This window comes from Telmatherina bonti (assembly GCF_933228915.1).
Source record: "Telmatherina bonti genome assembly, chromosome: 9".
Taxonomy (NCBI): domain Eukaryota; kingdom Metazoa; phylum Chordata; class Actinopteri; order Atheriniformes; family Telmatherinidae; genus Telmatherina; species Telmatherina bonti.
Window position 1 is genome coordinate 34,273,791 of NC_136627.1, and position 17,311 is coordinate 34,291,101.

General features: G+C 44.2%; 1 protein-coding gene across 5 annotated transcripts in view; it reads right to left on the minus strand.

Annotated features, from left to right (window-relative positions):
- Nucleotides 1-4,398: 4,398 nt before the first annotated feature.
- The window catches only part of nova2 (NOVA alternative splicing regulator 2), a gene marked incomplete at its 3' end in the record, with an annotated part of 86,128 nt that continues 73,215 nt past the window's right edge, over nt 4,399-17,311 (minus strand). For 3 of the 5 annotated variants that reach the window (XM_079245842.1, XM_079245841.1, XM_079245839.1), the window contains exon 4: nt 4,399-5,477. In XM_079245842.1, coding sequence (XP_079101968.1) covers nt 4,399-5,477 — 1,079 coding nt within the window. The remainder of the gene's footprint in view (nt 5,478-17,311) is intronic. The other 2 variants (XM_079245843.1, XM_079245840.1) reach the window with 1 other exon arrangement.

Consider the following 17,311-nt stretch of genomic DNA (forward strand, 5'->3'; position numbering starts at 1 on the left):
TGAATAATCCTGCCTTTTTATTGTATGTGAGTGTGAGCTGAGTTTGGTGTGTGTTAGTCTTAGCTGAGTTTTGTGTGTTTGTATGAGCTATTTGGTGTGTATGTTAGTCTAAGCTCAGTTTGGTGTGTTAATGTGATCTCTGGTGTGTGTTAGTCTAAACTCAGTTTGGTGTGTGGTAGTGTGAGCTGAATTTGGTGTGTGTAGTAGTCTGAACTCAGTTTGGTGTGTTAGTCTTAGCTGAGTTTCGTGTGTTAGTGTGAGCTCTTTAGTGGGTGCGGTAGTATGAGCTGAGTTTAGTGTGTGTGCGGTAGTGGAAGCTGAGTTTAGTGTGTGTGGTAGTGTGAGCTGAGTTTGGTGTGTGTTAGTGTGAGCTGAGTTTAGTGTGCGTTAGTGTGAGCTGAGTTTGGTGTGTGTGGTAGTGTGAACTGATTTCAGTGTGTGTGGTAGTGTGAGCTGAGTTTGGTGTGTGTTAGTGTGAGCTGAGTTTAGTGTGCGTTAGTGTGAGTTGAGTTTGGTGTGTGTGTGTGTGTGTGTGTGTGTGTGTGTGTGTGGTAGAGTGAGCTGAGTTTGGTGTGTGTTAGTGTGAGCTGAGTTTAGTGTGTGTATGTGTGTGTTAGTGTGAGCTGAGTTTAGTGTGTGTTAGTTTGAGTTGAGTTTGGTGTGTGTGTGGTAGTGTGAGCTCAGTTTGGTGTTTGTGATAGTCTACACTCAGCTTGGTGTGTGATCTTTAAGGACAAAAGAGGTGGGGTAGAGTGTGTATGAGGTGACGGGGAGGCTCAATAGCTTAAAACTATTTATTGTGAATAAAAATATAATTTTTCTTGGAGAAATAAGTAACTTTTAAAGTCTCTTTGTTGTACTTTGACCAGAACATGCCATGATATTTCATTAGAAGCTATAATAACTTGTGAAAAGAGCTATAAAAGTGACACATTTTCACATTTGGAAAGCAAAGTTTTCTGTGATAGTTGCAGCTGCATACAGCACAGTACCATCCTCTGTGAAACAGAAGTCTTTTTCCCCATTAAATCCAGCTGAACTCCATCAAAGTCATAAAACTACCTCACCAAATGTGCATGTTTGTACAACAAGGTATCTCAAATTATGTTTGAGTATCAAAGTAAAATGCGCTGATCCAAATAGAGTTGTGTTTGTGCACTGCACCCTGCCAGCTAAGACTTCCTCTGCAGTTTCCTGATGGTGGGCGTCTCAGCCTCGGCTGCCCGAGGAGGCAAAGAGAGGAGAGGCTCAACCTGTGGCGTTTGCTGGGGCAAGCAGCAGACATGCATCGATTGTAACACCAGACATAGTCACCCATGGAGCGATGTGGTAGGAGGAGAAGGGAGGTGTCAAGATGGGAGTGCACTGGAAAACTGAGGACGGGTGGGAAGGTGAGGAGAGTGTGGATGGTGTTAGATGGGAGTAAAGAAGCCTCCTTACCAAGCTGTGGAGATAAACCCTCACTGGCGCTCCAACAGAGAGTGACACATTCGATAGCACTTTGGAGGATTTGGGGGTCGGATTGGTTTCAAGTGAATCAAAATGGGGCAGAGAGGTTCCCTCCCCTCTCCAGGCTGTTCAGGTCAGTAAATCAAATGCACCCCCACCTCATTTTTGTTTAGCTTTTGGAATAATCTGTCCAGGAATTTGCCCATTGGATGTGCAACACATCATCTATGTTTACTCTTAATGAAAAGGACACAGCTGCGTTGGCGAATTTGGACTTTCACCTGCTACCGGACCCCCCCACCCCCCACCCCCCACCTCCAACATCCTGGCGTCTTATTCCAAAACACTTTCCCAAGATATCAGAAAAGTAGACTCTAAATTGATCTCAGCCTCAATTGATTGATCCTCTTCATCGACCTAATCTCTTAGTCTTTCTTCAGTAACTCAGATATGACGTGTTTTCTGGTGAACTTCGTCATATGCTTTCTACATGTTTCATACATGTGTTGCTTTGCTTTTTCCATGCCATACGGAAACCCATCCAGTCACGATGCCATCTCCGTCTACACATCTAGAGATCTGCTCTCTGGCTTCACAGTGCATTAAGACAAAAAAATTTCAGTGTACTCCGATTGTTAAAAAAACAAAACACGACACACACACATAAAAAAAAGAAAATCAACAACAAAATAAACAACAGCATCTTCAGCAGCCTTGTGGGTCTACAATGGGCAGTAAACCTGTTGCCAAGGGCGACCTGCAGTTTATCACGGGCAGACGTTTGCTGAAGATCAGACGTCTGCCCTTTACCTCATTGGCAGTCGGACGGTTTCTTGATAAGGGCAAGGATCAGTGAGGCTATTTATCTCTTTGCTGATATGCACGCTGCCTTTTCAGAAAAGCAACTCTACGAGCGAAGCTTGCAGATTCAGCAGTGGACCCCAGACAAACGACGCTTCCTCATCCTGCTTCAGTGTTTCCTCTGACTCAATGTTTATGTTTCTCAGTAGTATGTTGTTAGTCTTAAGTGCTCTTGCTTGGTCTAGTCTGTGGTTTTGGGGGGTAATCTAAAGGGTTCGGATGACCAGAGGTTGAGCAGCAGCAGTCTGTCTGAGAACGAGTCTCAGCTCGACTGAATTATTCATTTTAGCTGCAGTTTTACATGGTATGCAAACTGCAACAGAGCATTTTACTACAGATGCAGACAGCAGTGATATTTTGCAGCATGAGGAAGGGTAGCTGAGCGTAATAAACAGGTATTTAAGGTTATAATAGCTGCACTGCAGTCTCTGGCGCGAGTGGTTTTAGATAATTTCCTGCTAATCTAGAAGTCTTCCTGCATCATAGATATGATAAATTCCCTTTTTAGCACCAAATATGGCATTGTAATGTTTTGCTTCGGTGTGACTGTGTGTGTGTGTGTGTGTGTGTTCCCTGTTCTGCGCTTTGACTGGATATATAAGGTGATCCTTCGCTGAAGTGATTTTAATGCCTGGGGCGGCTTTCTTACTGGACTTAAATAAGACATATATTACACTATGTGACATTACTATTCAACTTCAGTCCACTTACATTTAAAACAAAGAGATTTAAATCAAAAATAGTCTCATTTACATTCATGTCAACCTGATTTCACAGATTAAAAAAAAAAAAAAGAACAACCGAGCTTTATATTGGGTGATTTCATCAATAAATACTGACGATGGTGATGATTCCTACTATAATAATCATGACAATATTATTATTTTTCATAGGAGACTGCAAAAAAAAACAAAAAGCCTGTGTTTGCCGCAACTTGCACGGTATCACTCTCGTTGTTTTCTAACTTTTGTACTACGCGAGGTCATCAGCATGCGCCTCGACATTCTAACTCAAACACTATAGCCACATGTGGAGGGTGCTATACGTGCTGTCACGCCCCTGCAGGGCTGCTGGGGGGTATCACATGGTGTGCAAACGAAGAAACGCCCTGGCTGATTCTCCTCCCCAACACCCCCCCCCCCAGTTTCAGCCCGCCCCCTCCAACATCTCCCAGAAAGGAGGAGGAGGTGGGGATAAGGGGGGCGGGAAGTGAGGAAACAGGAAGGAGAACAGAAAGTGTTATTTGAAGGAAGGAAGTGGGGGGTGGGGGGGTGTTCAGGGACATTTCTTCTCTCACACACCAGGCTGAAGTTTGCAGTCGTGCTCGTTATAAAACCCCCTGTAAAAAGGAGAGGGGCGTGGCCAAAGGGAGGGGGGTGTGGGTAAGAGGGGAGTTGGGCTTTCTTTTTTTGTTTTGTTTTTTGTGTGTGTGTGTGGGGGGGGGGGGGGGGGGGGGGGGGGGGGGCAAATTTCTTAAAATAATGAAAAAAACAAACCCTGCTGGAGGGTGGTGGGTGTAGGCTGCAGGGGGAGGGACAGGTAAGGGTTGTTTCCTTACAGGATTTAGGGTTTGGGGGCGGTGGAGGGTTGTACCCTGTAAACACCAACCCTCCCCCTCTCCACGCCCCATTCCCTTCCCTCCCTCCCCCACTCGGTAGCCTGTCTACACGGCATTCAGCTCTGAACACAAAACACAAAGAAACAGACAGCTTAATTTACTAAACAAAACAAACAAAAAAACAATAAACCAAACAATAAAAAATCCCAAAAGGTCAAGACGTTAAGTAATAAAACCTTATTTACATTTTACACTTTTTTTTCTTGGTTTTTCAGCGTGATAACTCGCTCCTCTTCCTCTCCCTCCTCATCTTCTCAGCACATTTTTGCTTTTGCATCAAAAAACTCTTTTTTTAAATACAGAATACTGAAAACACGCAGAAGAAAACGGCGCAAACGATCCCTTCCGACATTCTTGCTCTCCTCTCCTTTTCCATTCCCACTCTTGCTTTTTTTTTTTAACTCCTCCCCCAAGCCCCCACTCTTTTTTTTTTTCCTCTTTTCCTCCTCATTTCTCATTGGCTGTCAGGTTTAGCCCACCTTCTGTGGGTTGGTGGCGCGTACCCCCTGCTCGTAGGTGATCCGCTGGCTGATCAGATACTGTGCGGCCTGTGTGGCGGCCTGGGAACCCGTGATGGTCACCTTCCTGTTCCGGGTTCCGGGGATGAACTCGCCTTTCTTGGAGATCTGGATCCTGGCGCCGGTCAGCTCCTGGTACTCCACTAGCGTCTTCCCTCCTTTGCCCAGGATGGCTCCAACCAGGTTTTCCGGCACAGCGATCTCGACCACTTCCTTTGCTCCTTCTGCTAGCTTCTCTGTGGCGAGTAGGGAGGATGCCACCAGTGGCGATGCGGCGCTCAAGTAGCCGTTGGTGGCGCCTGTAGCAGCAGCTAGCGATCCCAGTGAGAAGCCTCCAAGACTGGCGGCAGGGTGAGCTGCACTGGTGGACGCATCGCTCGCATATGACGCCAGCAGATTAGCGGCGGCAGCTGCTGCCGGGTTAGCGTTAGCTGCCACAGCGGCTAACACTCCTGAGGCCGCGGCAGGGTTCAGCCCCAGACCCAGAGAGTTGGTGTTGTAACCGTAGCTAGCTAGCGTGTTGAGGGCGGAGGTGATGGTCAGCAGGTCGTTGCCTGACAGGCTGGACATGGTGGTCGGGAAGGCTCCAACTCCAGCAAGACCTGCCTGGCCAAGCAGAGAGGAAGCTGTAGCCGCTGCGGCAGCAGCTGCTGCCGGCATGACCTCGGTGGAGTTGGCGTACGGAGAACCGGTGGGGTTGGAGTTGGCGACGGGCCCCGTGATGTTTGAGTAGGAGATGTTGAGGCAGGAGGAGCTCTGCGGGTCCTCCTGGATCTTCTGGACGATGATCTCCACTGCTTTCCGGTTCTGCTCGGGCTCACCGCTGATGGTGACCACGCGCTCCTGCAGGTTGATACCTTCAGGTTTTTGGGATAGCTGGACCCAAGCCCCAGACTGCTCCATCACTGCTTTGACGGTAGCTCCACCTTTACCGATGATCAGCCCCGCCGTGCTGTTGGGGACGATCAGCTTGGCCTGGTGGGACAGGAGGGGGATGTTGGGGGGGGGGGGGGACAGAAAGAAAAGCAGAAGTTATGACAAAAATATGAAACATCCTGACAAGAGAAGCACTAAAATTCTTCTTCTTTACTGGAAACAGATGTTGAAGATAATTCTACTGGGCTGAAGTCTCGTCTAGTAAAATATTTGAGTTGCTACTTTTACTTCTACAGAAGTCTTTTTAAATCTTAGGCTCTATACTTCTACCTGAGTAATGACTGTGAATACTTTTAGATATGTCATCTATATCTATCTCCAGATGTGTCTTTGTTGCTCCTTGTACCTGCCTGTACCACTACGCTAGGGTCCGCTAGGGTCCGCTCCTTTACCATCAGCTGGGATATAACTTGGGGAGAAGTGATGACGAAGGAGAGCGTTCGCTGATGGAACGAAGCTTTGCCAAAACTAAGGAGTCATGGAGCTTTCAGGGCAAAATTGTTCATAAAAAATAATCAAATGTTAGGAATAAAGCCATCATTTTAGACATTTCTTGCAGGTTGTTGTCTGCAAAGTGCAACAGTGTCCATCAAACAAATAAGGACAATTAGTTGGACTGGATCAAACCTTCTGAACAGAATCATAAAATCAGCGGAAGTTGGTTTAGGAATCATTAATGTGAAGTTATCTACTGAAGTTAAATAAAGGCGCTCTAAGTTCATCTGCTGACACCAAAATCTTAGGAAACTGAATTTTCACTGTAACAAAACAAGAATCATGGGACATGCGTGGGTTTTCTTTATGCAAGCAAGAGCTATTTTAGAGGCATCGTTGAGATTGAAGGGAGACAAAAAGACCTAAAGAAGAAATAAAGACACAAAACCATGTGAGAGAAAGAAAAACAGATTTTCAAAGTTCTGTGTTTGTCCTTGAGTATGCCGTCAATCTTTTCACGGATGTGAAATGAGACGGAAAGATGAATAACGGCGAGAGAGAGTGCGCCGTGCCAACAGGTAGAAAGAGGTAGAACAGAGTGGGAGGGAAGGATGGATGAGTCGGAGGGAGCAATTCTAAAGAGGCTACTTGTGTGGAATAAAATAACATCGACTCATGGGGGTCAGCGTTGCCATGGAAACACAGCTATGGCATTCAAAGTGTAGTGAAAAGCGAGAAACAAACGCAGCAGAATATTTAACTTTAATGTGTGATCATCAAACCGTTTCCTATCGGACCAAATATTCGCATATTTTCACGTCCCGTCGGACACGCAGACACAAATCTGAGGGTTAAAGGACCAACGATGCCTCGCTGCTGATTCGCCGCTGCCTCGAGGATGAAAATGGCGCGTCATGTTCTGCTGCAGCGCTGACCTCCGTCCACAGTTTAACAGCTGAATGAAAACAAACCACAGCAAAGAGAAACTCTCCACTGCAACCTGTTGTCCAATAAAAGAAGGATAAACAAACCGGGAGGTTTTACATGACGCAGAACACCTGCAGGAGATTACGGCAGCTCCTGTTGCACATTCGCCACCTAGCAAACACACATGGGTGTATTTATGAGGCCTGTTTTCTGCCGTTTGCACACGTAGAAAGCAGGGAGAGATGAAAAGAGCTGGCCTTGAGGGAGAAATTCATCATTTTCTTCTGGTCCTCTGTCCTTCCATGCATAAATAATAAAATAAAAGCGAGGAAAACAAGAAGCATTCAGAGACACGAGGATCAATTAACCTTGTAAAAGAAAAGAGAAGCTTTCTTTCTGCTCCCTCCTCCTCCTGTTTGCTGCTCACCGTTTGTGTGGCAGCAGCCTTGATACAAAGGTTGTGCTGCCACTCCGCATCGCTTTGCTTGTTCTGTGCACTACAGCCTTCTCTCTGAGGCGGGGGTGGGGGGGGGGGGAGGGGGTGGGGGGTGGGGGGGGGGCGAATTTACATAGAAATCGAAAAATTAAAGAGGCGTGCAGGAGGGAGCTGATAACAATAACAACTTCAAACCTGCAGACGGCGTCACTGTTCACTTCCTGCTGGTTCAACTCGAGTATCAGAGAGTTATCTTTCCCCCGAGGTTGTTTGTTTCTGAGTCGTCTCTGTGGGATTAACCGTTGGGATTTTCTTTTTCTTTTTCTCCCGTTTGTTCGTTTATCTTCCCAATGAAAGCCTGACTGGAAGTTTGTGTTTGTATTGATCAGTGAGCTGTCGCTGGGAAGCCGCCGCAACGCCTCCTGCAGAGCGGCGGGCTCAGATGCGACCTGCTGTCCTGCGCAGATTAATGAGACTAGAGAAGTGTTGACACGGAGTGAACGCTGAGCTTTCTGCAGATTTTTTAAGGATCTTTTTTTTTTTTTTGAGAAATGACTTCACTGTGTGTGGTGGAAATCCACGATAAAAGAGCTCGTGTGACACTTTATGTTGACCATCAACGTCTTTAATGGACAAAAAATAGGCTGCCATCCTGACCTGCTTGTAGTTGTAAGTCTGTACTGCAAGGTCACTGGATTATCGCCGTTACACAGCAGCACATAGCTACAAACGAACAAACTCTTAGTTCGAGACAAATCATGGATAAACTGATGACTGCTTTCTACTAAACATGAGGCTGCAGGTCGTCATTGTCCCTGTTCTATTTGTCATACTGATTATTATCCTGATTAAAGCAAAACCAGTAAGATTAATTTACACGTTGATGACAGAACACACACACACACACACACACACACACACACACACACACACACACACACACACACACTGCCCAACAACAACAGCACTTCTCGAGAAGAAAACAAAGTATGAAGGAATTATGCAGAAAATACATGAAAAAGGAGTAAAATAAGGCAAAAGCAGGTCAATGAAATGTGTGTAAATATGTCTGATGTGGTGTGCAGGTGAATGATTTGGTCCTCATTTTGTGGAAATGAAGCAGCAGAAGTGCTCAGTTAGCTAACTAGCTCGCTAACTAACTAGCTCGCTAGCTAGCGAGCTAGTTAGAAGCTTGGTAAAACTGCTTCTGAAGGTGATTTATGAATAAATCTGGACTTTATCCAGAGAGGAAGAGGAGAAGAATGATTAGAATCTGTTCTTTTTTTCTCCAAAGAGCCTCAGACAGAAAACATATAATTATTTCTTCCGTCTTTACCTTCCAACCGGCTTCGTTAAAAATCTGCTAGCAAAGCTAACGAGCGGAGCACAAATGAATCCTGCTCGGAAATGTCTTTGGACGAAGAGAAAATAATTTATGTATTTATTTAGCAGTTTTCTGATTCTGAATTCTGCAATTCCCACTAAAACTAAATGAATCTTTTATTATTTAACTAATAAATATTGTTTTACTGCAATATGAGCCTGCAAAGACGAACTTCATCCCACAGACTTCGTGTTGCTTCACTGCGTCGGGTCATTTGTTTTTCTGCACGGAGACGAGCCGGGTGGAGGCGCACGGGAAGACGAGGGGTAAAATAAAGAAGTGACAAGCAGCTGGGAGCCGAAAAGAGCCTTTCATCCTCGCGCTCTGCTCTCACACGGGCGCGGTGTTGGTGTGGAAGTGGGAGGATAAACAGCGACGTCTGAATCCTTCCTGGTGCTAATGATCGCATCGAGCATCTTTATATCCAACCGTCGCTCCGCTAATGAGGCTCTCCATTCGCCTCTGCTTATTCTCCCTTCCTTCTTCTCTTTTCTACGTTCTTTTTTTTTTTTTTTTTTTGTCTTCCGTCTCATTTCTGTAGATTTATGAATATTTTACTTTTTAGATGTTTTGTAAAATGTGCCCTGTGTGAGTGAGTCTCGCCTCATCTGGTGGCCCATAAAGTTTTACGGCTGTGATTTTCCAGTGCATTTCCACCGGCTAATTCTTTCCTCGGTTCAACAACCTCTGCTTACGAGGTCACAAGCACACACACAAACACACGCAGTCAACGTGTTGCCAATTTGAGGAGCATTTCCAGATCAGATCATCCACTTCACCCTGCTTTTATTTAGCTGACGCTGCTCTAATGGGCGGACATTTACCCACAATCCTACGCTCCAGCACCTTTCTGCAGAGCTGCCATGCTCTTTTTTCTGTTCTTGTTTGTTTAGGAGCGTTACATCTGTCAGGTGAAAGGTTTCTGCAGAGGCGAGGAGAAGATCTGGCATCCATCCCAGTGCTGACGAGAATGTCCTGTTGCTGCAGCTGCTGGACCGAGGTCAGAGGTCAAAGCCCGTCTCCTCTTAATGAACGCTCCGGCACATCGTGCCAAGGAGCGCTGATGGGAAGCGTTGACTTCAGCAGCAACGCCGGCGTAGCAGATAAGTCGAAATCGATGTCAGCAGCAGAGCAGTGCACCATTTCATGCACCGAGACCTTGGAGGCAGTTCGGTTTGTCGGAGGTTCATGAAGGTCAACAGCGGTCCAGCTGCTGAGAGTTTGAAGCCAGAACTGTTTGAGCGTTGGCTTTACGCAGCGGTTTGTGCTGCTTCTGGGTTCCAGCCCCCTTTCAGTCCCATTAACTTTAGCATTTCACCGCTGACAGAGACAAGTCCACCTCAGCTGTGCAAGAAATGCATGTAAAGGCAAAATGCAAATACGGCACTTTGGTGACTTTTCTGCTCTTCACAGCATCCTGCTGACAAGACCAGGACAGACACACATGTCTCATCTGCCTCTTTAATAAACCTCCTGACAGGGAGGACGCGTTCAGGAGAGTCGTAATACTCCTGATTTCTGCGTTCTGACTGGGATCTAAGAGACGGGGAAGATTAGGCAAATTAGTCCTCTGACTCGCTGCTGGACGTCTGACTGAGGAGCAGCTCAGAGCAGCGATGCTGCAGCAAGAAGCTGCAGTCTGGAGGCTTCCTGCAGGCTTCTGTTGACATGATGCCTTTTTTTTTGGATGATTTCCTCCAGGCTTTTATGTAAAAGTTGCTTGACAGGAAACAGGATCAGAGAGAAGAACTGGAAATCTAACCTCAGCCAGCGGGATCCCGTCTTTACACTGGATTCAGACACATTCATGAAGCTAAGTGGTCTTTATTTAACCGTTGTGTAAGTCAACAAACAGTCTAAATGATTTACTTTCTGCACCTCCATCTCCTCATCCTGCACATTTTCACATTTTCTGCCAGAAATTTTCCACATTTTTCCAGTCAACATTTTTAAAACGTTGAGTTTCATAGGAGTGCTAGCATCCTAGCTTCCTTCACACATGCTAGCTGTCGCTTTGAAAGCACGACGACGTCTCCTTTAGACCCTCTGGTTCACATCTGACAGCTTCACTTCAAGGCAACGTTGCAGAACCTTACAGGCGGACCACAAACTCCTGCAGCATCAGCGTCTTACGTCCAAAGTCAGAAAGGAGTTTATGTAAATGATCGAGCGGAAATAGGTTTGATGTTTCCACTAAAAGGCTCACTGGGTATGCTCAGAATATTCTCATATTACAGAGTAATCTGTCGTTAATGTTGATTTTATGGCTTCCTACTGGACCAACATGACTACTGCAGGGCTTGTAGAAGTTCCTGTGTCCATCTGGGTGAATATATTCTTTTTATATCTTCTTTTTTTGTCCTTTTTTTTGTCTTTTTCTGTTGATAAAAACTCATAAAAAGTAGCAAAATATTTGGCCTGAGCTGCTGCTGGATTATTCAGAATCACATTGGGATGAAATGTCTCACAAGTCATCTGGAAATTTGATCTTTTTAGTCATTTTACTGAAGATGTGGAATAAAAATAGACAGTTGTAAATAAATGCTCTGGGTTCTTTGCATCCAAGGGAAGCTGTTTTGTTTGTGTGTTTGTGTTCCTGCTGCAGACAGCAGTAAAGATCCAACATGTTGCTGACATGACGAGGCAGGAAGAGCTGAAACGATGCTTTTAGACTCTTCGGCTTCGTTCTCTAAAGGTTTTGGCTGAAATCTCCTGAGACTTTGCAGCTTCTTGCTGGTTTTTCAGACCAGTCCTTAAACCTAAACGCTGCATTTTTAAATGTTTTTCTAAACTCCAAGCATGTTAAAGTGAGTCTGAAATGATCTACGTATCATTTTTCAGCAGGTCAACGCGACCTAAACCTGATATTAATTCCCTGCTCCGAACTAGAATCTGGAAATGTCTTTTTTAGAGCTGTCATGGTGGTATAACCCTGAGCCACGTTCCATCCAGGTCACTCGGCTGGATGTCAGCATCATCTCTGGACGCACACGCAGCAAGATGCGGCGCTACACAGACACACATCTACGTCCCACATGGGGATCGAAGTTGTTTCTAATCATTTTCAGAAAAATTTCCCAAAACTTTGACATATAAGCTACACAAAGAAAACACATGCCTGCATGCCGACACGAGCGCACGTCCATGTACACACAAACGCACGGCGTGAGGGGAGGATGGCGGAACAACTGTTGAGGCTGCTGGAGTTTGAACTTTAAAGTCTTAAGCGGGGGACTTTAGCTTAATCTGCCTCCCACTGATCCACAGGCTTAGTCGCCTCTCTCTCTCTCCCACTCTGCCGCGACCTCGCTCGCTCTCTGTCGCCCCTCATTTTCCATCTCTCCATCCGTCTTTCTCCCTCCATTCTTATCCCGGAGCACAGAAACCCCCGTGCAGGTTAAAAATAACAGAATGACAGAAGAGCGAGGCTACAATGACACACAGAGAGGGAACACAGAGTTAACACTGACACACACACACACACACACACACACACACACACACACACACACACACACACACTCTGCTTAAACCACATCTTGTATTTTACAGATTTTCCAAATGAAATGATTATTATTTCTGATCGTTCTGGAAAGTTTTATGAATAAATTGACTTAATTTGTGCTTCTATTCTGAATAAAATATTGTAAAATAACTTTTTAAATAAATCCGAGCAGGAATTCGTCACGTTTAATGAAAATTATCACAATATTTAGTTATTTATTTAGTTTTTATTTATATATTTATTTATTCTCCCATTCAGCCATTATTCACCCTCATGCGTGTGCAAGACAGATGAGACATTTACAACATCTAGTAAATATTCTGAATAAGTTTACGTTGGATTGATGATGATGAAGGAGCCTCGCGTGCCCGGACGAACTTCCTGTGCAGCAACAACAACAGGAAGTAGGAAACAGGTGTCCATGCAGGAGGTGAAAGGTTACAGGAAATGTTCACAGGAAGCGGCTGGATGAGGCATTCGAAGGAAACACCCTACAGCGAGTGGATATTCGCTGCTGTTGCCATGGCAACGCCGCAGCAGGTCGGATCTCAGGCTGAAGAAAGGCCAAACTGGACCAAAAATAGCCTCAGAATCACTGCAGACCCGAAGCAGATGCTGCTAGTCGGTGAGACTTCAGTGTGCAGAGGTCCGCAGGGTGATTCGGCTTTTATGGAACAATCAGTCACGGCGCGTCGCCGCCACCGCAAATGCACGGGGGGGTTCCCTTTAAGGACTGAATCCACCTCAAACTCCAGCACAGAAACGGGAAGTTGGAACTTAGTACAAACAACAGTCTGAAACCCAATGAGACGTGAAACAACAAGGTGCTGTCCTTTAAAAACAAACTTCAATTGTTTTAATGACGTCGTCATGGCGACGTGTGTGTTTCAGCCCACAGGCTTCCGTCAGGGCGAAATCACCGAGCAGAACATTGATATGAAGGTAAATGGTAGGGCTGTGACAATATGCTTTTGACCCAATTCGATTTGATTCCGATTTTTTGGTGCCGATTCGATTTAAATTGCGATTCTCACAATTCTTCGATATTGCTGATTTTTGTAGATTAAAAACAAAACAAAAGAAATGTATAAAACTTTTCTTTTTTGCTCGTCTTTTTTCTTGGTTTTAATTGGGAAAAACAACACAGTAGCCAGATAATCATTCTGCTGCTATAATGCCCAAGAAGACGAGTAAAAAGATCAATGAAACCTAAAATTTTATTATGATTTGTTATTTGTATTTTCTTTTATGCTTTTTTCTGTAATGCTTTTAATGTTTCCTGTAAAGCACTTTGAATTGTCCTGTACATGAAAGGTGCTATACAAATAAACTTGCCTTGCCTAAAAACAATAAAAATGACAACAATTTTGCAATGGATTATTTTCATTTATTTGAAAAAAATAAAAATTTATTTTTTAACAAAAAAATTTATTTTAAAATTGTGAAGCAAAAAAAATCCAAATTTTAGATTTTTCGATTCAATTTTCCCACCCGTAGTAAAAGCACCACAGCAGCGATCCATCGATCATATTCCTGTTTCCATGAGACGAGGCGATAAATAAAACAAACAAACCCACTAAATATCCTGACCTGAAGAAGGCGCTAGACTCATTTGACTTGTAGGTCATTCAAGTAAGCAGTTCACCGATTAAACTGTTTGTTTGTGGTTATTTTGGGGTCTTAGAGCATCCTGACATCATGCCATCCTCTGTTGCAAAAAGGCATCCATGTTTGTAGTCTTTTATCTTTTTTTTTTTTTTTAGTTGCAGACGTCAGTTTAAAGACACCTGCAACTCATCCAATCACATCCTGGCAAAAGCCAGCAGGCTGAAACACCTCGATGTTTTCTCAAAAGTCACTCTGTGTAATTAAAATAAAGACTGCCAAACGAAGCTTGATGAAGAACTGAAGCTTTCCAGCAAACTGATTCAGAAAATATCGTTTTGTGTGCACGTGAAGTCACCTGCTGGCCGATGTGTAGAAAACAGGCCGATGTTCTGCGTTTTGAGTCGGTAAAGAGTGTCTGATTAAAGAATGCCACTTCCAGAAAATGGAGATGTTTTAGTCAGGCAGGCGACGGGGAAAATGCTCCTTCAAACCAGCACAATGATCTTTTTATCTTTATTCGGAGAAAATGTGTTTTTTCCAGCTGCATCTGAATTTAGTCAATTCTTCTCTTCTGGTGGGGTCAAACGACTTCTTCAGCCTTCGAAAACAGTCGTTCGTATGGCGCAGAAGAGGCTCACGGTGAGATCTGAGCGCTTTCTAAACTAGTCACATGGTGCGGGCGTGCAGCGACGCTTCGGACGTGATCGATGACGTCCCTCCTCAGAAACAATGCAAGCCCCCACATGTGCTTTAGAAATATTTCCTGGATCACTCAACACTCTCTAAAACTTCACTACAGAATCTCCTATTTTTTAGTTTTTATTATTTTTAAAGACAAATTTGTTTTTCCATCTGATCTACTCTCCCCGTCCAAAGACCTCTCAGGAAGCGCTCCTACACTATTTATTTAAAAAATAAAATAAAATAAATAAAATAATACATACATACACAAATTAAAGTAAAAATCTGAGTAAATAAGAAAAATAAGATGACATTTAAGTTAATTGTTTTAAATATTAAAGTAAATCTAAATCAAATAAAACCATTTAAAAATTGAAAATAAAACAAAATAAAGAAATAAATAAAGGACTGAAATAAATAATTAAGTAATCAAATTTAAAAAGATTTAGATGAGGGAGAGATAAATATATTCGCAGTTTAAAAACATTTATCTATAGATAATAATGTGATCATATTTCTGTCTTATTTCTATGTTTAGTTGACCTCAGAAGCCAGATATTCGGGATGTTTTTAGGGTTTATTTTCACTCATGAGCAACGTAAACGTTAGAAAATATTCTTATTGTTTCATCTGAGAAAATATAATAGGTTTAACTGCTTAAGTTGTGTTTTAATTTGTAAGAGCAGTTTCAGAACCCTGGAAAGCTTTAAATCAACTTTAGATGACATTAAATGTTGGCGCTGGGGCGTGAAACAGCAGCTTGGGGATGATTTATAAGACTTTGCTTAAATGCAGAAACAAAAGCAAATATCGAACAATACAAGCCATAAAATCCTTCAGTAAATTCTCCTCATCCAGGCGTCGCGTCAGACCTCGTTACAGGCAGCAGAGGAATTTATTTAGCTCATAAATCATCTTCTCGCTGCTCTGCCGTTCTGATTGGTGGCCTGGCAGCGTGGCACGTCAATGCTTTGCTTTCCAGCAGCAGCTGCTTCTTCCACCGAGGCTGCAGCTGTCGGCTAACAAGAGTTAGTTCAGCCGGTCAGGCTCTTGTTTCGGACTCCGTTTGTCCCCCGCCATTTATCTTTATGTCATCATCCTCCACACTTTCACTTTCTTCCTCAGTTTCTTCCTCAGTCTATCACTTTTCCTTCCTTCAAATATCTCCTCTCTTTCTGTTCCTATTTGTTCCCTCCCTCCTCCAGTCCTTTGGGTCAACCAGGGATTCCAGCGCCACATGGCGCGACAGCAGCGCTCGTGACAAGAAGGAGAAGACGACATTTTATCCACAACTGAAACAGAATACAACCAGCAGTTCATCCTGCAGGGCGCGAAAACCAACATCGGATCCATTCATCACTCAGGAGTGACTGCAAAAATGTAACAACACATGATAAAATCCCAGATTTAGTCTTTCAGAAGAGGAACCAACAACGAACATCACTTCCTGTTTCTGGTGTGCGACACTTTTATCAGTCCCCTTGGAACAGGAACACCAAATGGAAGTCTTAAAAGTTACACCACAAGTTTAACATCTGAACGGCCGAAGCATTTTTGTCCGTTTGATTCTCCACTCGATGAAAAATGGAAAGTTTGTGGGACAGACTGAGATCGTCAGAAACGATGCCGAAACGAGGTTCAATCCTCTCGTTTTAACGCACGCTGCCTCGTCTGTTCTCTCCTCCATCTGTCCTAACAAGGAACAAAGATGCAAATCGAGAAGTTGAGAGCTTTCCTTTAACTGGTGTCATTACTGACCAGTAGCTACCAGCCAGCTTCCACTGGTAATAAAGGTCCATTTCACTGGTTTCTTACACAGGGCACCCAGTTGTGGACTTTCTGAGTCTATTTCCAGCCAGTACGTCCATGTGGAGCCTGTAAGGGTTACGTCTACATGGTGGCCTCACCTGAGTTTGCCCGTACTGGTTTCAAGTTTGTTCTGGGCAGGTTTCAGATGGGACTCAACTTGGGGTCCATTTATCCAGCTCACATTGGCTCCCCATGCCCACTTAGCCCACCTACATCCCTCGTGGGGTTCATACAGCCTACATGGGGCCCATTCAGTCTCCACATAGCCCAGTTTTAGCCCAGATAGGCCCGATATGGACATGCTGGCTGGCATTTGGAGCCTACATGGGTTTCATGTCCGGCCCCAGCTGAAAAGCAGGCAGGACTAATTTCAAATGCTTATAGCAAGGGGGGGGGGGGGTCTAAAGTCGGTCCTCCAGGGCTGACGTCCTGCAGGTTTTCAATGCATTTCTGCTCCTGACTAACATTAAATGGATCCAACAGCCAATAAAGTTCTGCAAAGTGACTGATTAATGTGAGTCAGATGTGTTGGAGCAGGGATACATGGAAAACCTGCAGGATTGTAGTTCTCTAGACATCATGTCATATGGGCAAAGACAGGTGAGGTTGCACGATTTTCGCGGTATTATGATGTTTTTCTCCTGGACCTTGTCTCAGACAGTCTAAATCTATTAAAAAGTCCTGTTCTGGCTCTACCTTTATCTGTAGTTCAGAAGGAGGTTCCTCGTTTGTGTAGATGTAAGATGAGGAAAACAGTGGAGGTGTCAGTGTTTTTGCTTCAAGCGATGAGAAGGAAACGACACCAAACATGAAAAAACACCGAACGGTCGCTATGAGCCTGATTTCTGCTGTCCTGAACCTTTTCCCGAAGCTGAAATCTGTGTTGGTGTTTTGTACATCAGGGGCCACCGTAGATGACTCATCCCTGCAAACTACAAAACTAAATGTTGCATTTCCATGTCTGGCACTGTGAGAATTTACATTATTTTGGAATGAATGTGGCTTCATGTGATCTATGAAAGGTAATTTTTGTATCTTTTATCTGCATTGTGTTTGTAAGTCTCCTCCTTATTGACCGAAAGTTGGAAAAAAAAAAGCAGTATCACTAAAATTGTGCTTTACTATATTTTTTCCAGTTCTGAAC